This window comes from Dendrobates tinctorius, unplaced genomic scaffold, assembly GCF_039654945.1.
Source record: "Dendrobates tinctorius isolate UK_male_01 unplaced genomic scaffold, ASM3965494v1 ptg000106l, whole genome shotgun sequence".
Taxonomy (NCBI): Eukaryota; Metazoa; Chordata; class Amphibia; order Anura; family Dendrobatidae; genus Dendrobates; species Dendrobates tinctorius.
The window spans coordinates 568182-575155 of NW_027361774.1; the positions used below are offsets into that span (position 1 = coordinate 568182).

The window sequence follows — 6974 nt, forward strand, 5'->3', positions numbered from 1 at the left end:
ATGAATAAGAGGCACATGTACTGAGTATACCCTCGGCTTTCCATGTAAGCGCAAATGAATTTTATGTATTTTTAAAAAAATAATTGGTCCAAAATTTTCCACCTCCACATTTATACCAGGAATGGCATTAAAATTAGGGATGAATGGAGTAGCCGAATCCGAAGCCTCCCATCTGGGAAATGCTGCATCAAGAGGCAAAGCCCCTTGGACATTGGTGTGCGCCAATTCACGAGCACTAGGGACAGCGCTAGTACTGGGCATTGTTCCCTGAGTTGGAGACATTTCTCCAGAAGCGCTATTTGTCCTTCTTGTTGTACTGGTCCTTGTGTGTGAGGATGGACCAGAATCACTGCTCATTTCTGAGCTATCACTGTCACTGCTACTAAAACCCTCAAAATCCACATCGCCATCTGACACTGCACTTTCTTCACTGTCAGAACATAAAAGTGCATAAGCCTCCTCTGCACTATAATACTGACCGGCCATTTTATTTGTTTTTATTTTTTTTTCCGGAAACAAAACTCTGACGTGACTGACGTGATTAAATTATTGGGTAAACAATTGAGAAAAGCAAAATTCTTTAGCCTAACCCTAACTTTAGAATAAACCCTGACTTTAGCCCCAACACTAACCCTAACTATAGCATTGACTGTAACCTGCCTTATCTGTTTTTCTATTGACAGATGATGGACCTGAGTGGGGTCTTGTTTTTGTGAGATGAGAATTGGTATTATTTTCGCCTACATTGATTGGTTTCTTTTTATTCGATATTTGGGAGGCAGAATGAACAAACAGTTGAACACCGCACACTACTGGCTCATCCAACAAGGTTTTCTATTAGACTGTGAACTGTCATTGTCTTGGTAAATAATCAAAGTTTTTTACATAGCTTGCCATTTTTATGGACAGTTTAAGTAGAAACATTCAAAAATATAAAACTCAAGGATATTTTATTAAAAAAAATTGTTTTTTATCTTAGCAGATGACTGTACCAGGAGATCAGAGGGACAGCTGACATCTTCAATTTTCAAATCTGATGATCTTGAGATCCTACAAGATACAACTGAAGTGATTGCTATTACTCCAGATATATCATCATCCATTCACAGCAAAGTTCTGTCATCTGATCCTATGAAACAGGTCCCATCTTCTGATTCATTACTGACTACTAAGGAAAATCAAAGTCAAAAAAGAGGCAATAAAAAACAAACTGCTCCTAACACAAAGACGTCATTTTCATGTTCAGAATGTGGGAAATGTTTTGCACGTAAATCACTGCTTGTTAATCACCATAGAACTCACACAGGGGAAAAGCCTTTTTCCTGTTCAGAATGTGGAAAATGTTTTAACCGGAATTCAAGTCTTGTTACACATCAGAGAATTCACACAGCAGAGAAGCCATATTCATGTTCAGAATGTGGGCATTGTTTTAACAAGAAATCTCATTTTGTTACTCACCAGAGAACTCACACAGGGGAGAAGCCTTTTTCCTGTTCAGAATGTGGGAAATGTTTTATCCAGAAAGGGAATCTTGATGAACACCAAAGAACCCACACAGGAGAGAAGCCTTTTTCATGTTCAGAATGTGGGAAATGTTTTACTCAGAATTCAAGTCTTGTTAGACATCAGAGAATTCACACAGCAGAGAAGCCATATTCATGTTCAGAATGTGGGAAAGGTTTTAAATGGAAAACAAGTCTTGATCGCCATCAAAGAACCCACACAGGGGAGAAGCCTTTTTCCTGTTCAGAATGTGGGAAATGTTTTAACGAGAAATCACGTTTTGTTAGACACCAAAGATCTCACACAGGGGAGAGGCCTTTCTCCTGTTCAGAATGTGGGAAATGTTTTAACCAGAAAGGGAATCTTGATGAACACCAAAGAACCCACACAGGAGAGAAGCTTTTTTCCTGTTCAGAATGTGGGAAATGTTTTAACCAGAAATCAGATTTAGTTAATCACCATAGAGCTGACACAGGGGAGACGCCTTTTTCCTGTTAATGTGGGAAATATTTTACTTGAAAATCAACCGTTAATAAACATCAGAGATGTCACATAGGGGAGAAGCCTTTTTTATGTTCATAGTGTTGGAATAGTTTTAACCAAAACTGAATCTTCTCAAATGGGTTGTCTCTTGTCATTCCTCATGTTTGCTGACAAAAGGATAAAACTAAACTTTATTAATTCCAAATGTAAAACTATACCCATAATTCACCCCCTGAGGGTTAGTCAGTAGGTGACTAATAGAAAAAACATGTACCCCACAGTTCAGTACATAGGATGAGGTGACGTATACACACTCACTCTCCAACCTCTCATTTCTATGGGCTTCATCGTCCTCAAAGGCGACTCATCAGGAGACTATTTAATATTGACCTATATTCAAGCGAGACTAGACAAAAAAAACTAAAATCATGTTATCCGAAACAGTCAGAAAACCAGCCCCATATTGGCAGATTCCAGGCCTCAGACTATATACTTTGTAAGTTTATAAGTCACTCCAGTGTCAGGAATAGATAGTATGTGATAATACAGTATAATTCTTGTGTTTTTCTCCTATAGGGACTTCCCTAGTTTGGTAATGTAACTGCTGTTAATTAGTAGTGCAGACAAATTGTCCTAGACTAAACTCAGTCTTCAGACGGCCCAATATGTACCACTCAGGGAAAACTTACCTGCTCCAAAGATCATTAGCAGCTTCTAACTAATGGCCATGCTGCGGTCTGTCAGGGAATGAGTGCAATATCGTTATAAAGACTAGGGATATGTGCAGTCATAATGTCTGGGAGATCTGTGCCATTACTTAGTATGGATATGGAAATTATCTCTGAAAGGTAAGTGCTCCCTGAGCGGTATATACGGGATTGTCACATACTATCTATTCCTGACACTGGAGGGGCTTATACGAGGGGCGATCCAAAAGTAATGATAATGAATAATAAACACAATGAATATAGTAAAAAAAAAAAATTTATTTTTCTACATAGTCTCCTAACAAGTCTATACATTTAGTCCATCTCGTAAACTTACACAGTATATAGTTTGAGGTCTGGGATCTGCCAATATGTGGATAGTTTTCTGACTGTTTCAGATAACATGATACATGGTTTTAGGGTTTTCTTCGTCTAGTCCCGCTTGAATATGGTTCAGTATTAAATAGTCTCCTAATGAATGAATGATGAATCCAATGAATATTCATTTCTCTTAAGTAGCGGCACACGTGACCGCCGGCAGCAGCAGGAAGCCGGTGGCTGACACTGCGCGCTACTGAAGAGGAATGAATACTCACTGCTCTCTGTGCGCACAGTCCCATTGAGTACTCCGGCAGCTGAGCTCTGCTTGTGAGCAACGTATGACATCCATGCCATGTGCTGCTTATAAGCATAAAGCAGTTGCTGACATCGGAGCAGGACGCTATGAAGGAGCGCCGGGTAGGTAATTGTAATTTTTTTTTTATGTTTTCTGATGGGGCCATGCATACCAGGACCGGGATGGGTGCCAATCATACCAGAATAAGGATGGGGCGCTGCATACCAGGACGAGATGGGGCCCTGCATACTACGACGAGATGGGCAACCTATATACCAGGGCGAGATGGGGCCATGCATACCAGGTTAAAGATGGGGACCATGCATACCAGGATAGGATAGTGATGAGGGTGATCATTCCTGCCAGGATAGGGATGAGGGATCCATGCATACCAGGATAGGGATGAGGGCCATGCATACCAGGATATGGATGAGGGATCCATGCATACCAGTATAGGGATGAGGGGGGCCATGTGTATCGGGGGATTTGGATGTTTCGCCCCCGGGTACATTTCGCCCCCCCCACATTTCGTCCCCAGCATTTGGCCCCCAGGATGTTTCCCCAGGGGCGAAACATCCAGGGGCGAACTGCTGGGGGTGAAACATCCGGGGGGAACTGCTGGGCGAGAAACTGCTGGGGGCGATATGTGCGGGGGCACAGCCGTTCGCCCCTAGATGTTTCGCCCAAGGATGTTTCACCCCAGCAGTTCGCCCAAGGATTTTTCACCCCCCTCAGTTCACCCCTGGATGTTTCACTCCCAGCAGTTTTCCCCCGGATGTTTCACCTACAGAATTTTGTCCCTGGATGTTTTGCCATCTGATGTTTTGCCCCTAGCATTTTGACCCCAGATGTTTCACCCTCAGCTTGCAGGGAACAAAACATCTAGAGCTGAACATACCTGGGGGTAAAATATACAGGACTCCAATTGCTGGGGATTCTTGTGGCTGCCTTTTCAGTAGCTCTTCTGGCTGGCCTTAAAGGAGTATTATCACCCTAGAACACAAAAAAACTCACATACTTCCCTGTCGCAACTGCAGCTCCTTGGGTCCCGGAGTACAGTCTAGCGGTTCCCTGTGTCTTCTTCTCCTGCTTCCGGCTGTCTTTTCATCTTGCCTGGATCACTGATCCATGAAACATGAAGAATGTCGTGGAAGTGAGGCCAAATGTCTCCTGGCCACTCACTGACATGACGTCACTCCTGTCCCATTCATCAGTCAATCCAGGGGGCAGGATGCCTCTCCTGTCACCATGACACTGCTGCGCATGCGCAGTGCTGCAATGAGATCAGGCAGAAGAAGAGGATGCTGGAAAGAAGAAGAGGACTCGTGGCCTCCAGATCCAGCATGGCGATCGCCAGCCCACACAGCCAGGAGAAGATCAGGCAAAGATGAGCAGAAGACCTCTAGGTAAGTACTAGGAGGAGAAGATCATAGTAACATAGTTTTGAAGGCTGAAGGAAGACCTTATGTCCATCTAGTTCAGCCTATTTTTAGTGCAGCTGTTCTGCATTGTTGATCCTGGGGAAGGCAAAAAAACGCACAGAGTAGAAGCCAATTTTCTCCATAGGGAAAAAAATTCCTTCCCCTAAGCTGGGTCAACCATCTACCTATAATATTCTGTTATTCGTAACCTTCTATACTGTTACTCACAAGAAAAGCATCCATTCCTTTCTTAAATTCATTCAGTGAGTTGGCCATCACCACTTCCTCAGGAAGAGAATTCCAGAGCCTCACTGCTCTTACCGTGAAGAACCCTCTTCTATGCTGGTGCAGAAATTGTCTTTCCTCCAAACGAAGAGAATGCCCCCTTGTTCTTGTCACAGTCCTTGGTACAAACAGTTCATTGGAGAGATCTCTGTATTGCCCTCTGATATACTTGTACATATATATTAGGTCTCCCCTAAGTCTTCTCTTTTCTAGAGTAAACAGACCTAATTTTGATAACCTTTCTGGGTATTGTAGTGAACCAACTCCATTTATCATTTTAGTAGCCCGCCTTTGAACCCTTTCAAGTTCAGTAAAGTCTTTCTTGAGCATCGGCATCCAAAATTGCACACAATACTCCAAGTGTGGTCTGACGAGTGATTTGTACAGAGGGAGAATTATGTTTTCATCTCGTGTCCCCAGACCTCTTCTAATGCATCCCATGACCCGATTTGCTTTGGTGGCAGCTGCCTGACACTGGGCACTCCAATTTAGCTTCTTATTGACTAAGATGACTAAGTCTTTTTCCATGTCTGATTTCCCCAGCAGTTTCCCATTTAGTAAGTAATTATAGCATCTGTTTCTCCTTCCCATGATTGCTGAAAGCATGCTGCCTTATTTTGCTGTTCGGCATGAGAATACCCCTTTAATGCAGGCTATGTATTTAAGCAGGGGGACTGTTGACTGACTACAGGGTTAATCCCACCAACGATCGCTGCAGAACTGAGATATTGGCTTTGCTGAACTAAAGTGGTGGTTAACCAGCTTCTACAGAACCTGCAGAGTAACAAACGGCCCTTCGGGGACAACCATAAATTGGTGTGGCCCTTGGTGAATAACTGTGATATATTCCTGTTTAAAAATGCTTCCAAGCTTCAAAAATGTCACATTTTCAAAGTCGTGAAAGGATTAACGGCAGCAGAAACTAGCAAAATGCAGAATTCCATGAAAATAAAAGGTTTACATCAGGAAAAACAAGCAAACATGTAAGAAGTATTTGTGAAGAAAAAGCATGCTAACTCAACGGTTCATTAGGTTGGGGTCATATGCAGCATAAAGGTCTAAATCCCATCCACATGGATGCAGGGCAGCAGTGGCGTACCTACCATGTAGGCAGGGGACGCCACTGCCCTCGGGCTGTCAGGGGCCTGCCGCCGAGGGTTGTAATGCCCCCTGTATCTACCATCCTCTGGTAGGTGCCTGTCACCTACTGGAGCCTGGCAAGGATAAATTAATACTGCCTGCTGCTGCAGGGTTAGATGCAGATCCTAAGATGTGAGCGATCACATGATTGCATACATCGTTCCAGGTCCTGTATCAATGCAGAGGAACGCAGCGTGTGGCAGCAGGTGGTGAATATTAATTCACCCCCTGCCATGCTCCGGTAGGTGACCGGCACCTACCGGAGCACGGTGTACCCTCTTCCCAGCACTAATTCAGCATTGGAACTTCATTTCAGGCTGTTGGCAGGGGGCGTGGCAACAGGGGCAGGGCATCGCGGAGGAAGGGGGGCCCAGGCCCCTTCAAAACTTTTTGCACCAACAAGCTAATCCTCTAAATTTGAAGCTGTAGCTTCATAAACACAATCATGGGTATAACATATAACCAAAATGTGAGCACATATTCTATTAAATAGATATAACTATATAGAAATGAGATCACCATAAAAGGATTTTTTTAATTCAGTACAAAATTTATTTAGTAAAATACTAACAATGTCTATGATAACAAGTCATAACAAAAAAAATACATATTTTTTTTTTGTGAGAATTGATACACAGCGTGAAACCTCATCACAGAACCCATAAAGGACTCACTGAACAATGAACACCTAGAAATGGCTGAAGGTTCAAATAAGTCAGCAACTGACTATATATTATGGAAGGCGCTTTAACAATGTAAGTATCTAAATATACCACCTCTATTCCAGTTACAAGGAACCTTAGTCATAAGTAGATATAC

At 42.9% G+C, this 6974-nt stretch overlaps 1 protein-coding gene across 1 annotated transcript in view; it reads left to right on the forward strand.

Annotated features, from left to right (window-relative positions):
- LOC141100529 (uncharacterized) overlaps positions 1-2054 on the forward strand; it is a 74386-nt gene extending 72332 nt beyond the window's left edge. The window contains exon 4 of the mRNA XM_073589092.1: positions 1247-2054. Coding sequence (XP_073445193.1) covers positions 1247-2001 — 755 coding nt within the window. The 3' untranslated portion in view covers positions 2002-2054. The remainder of the gene's footprint in view (positions 1-1246) is intronic.
- The last annotated feature ends 4920 nt before the right edge of the window (positions 2055-6974 follow it).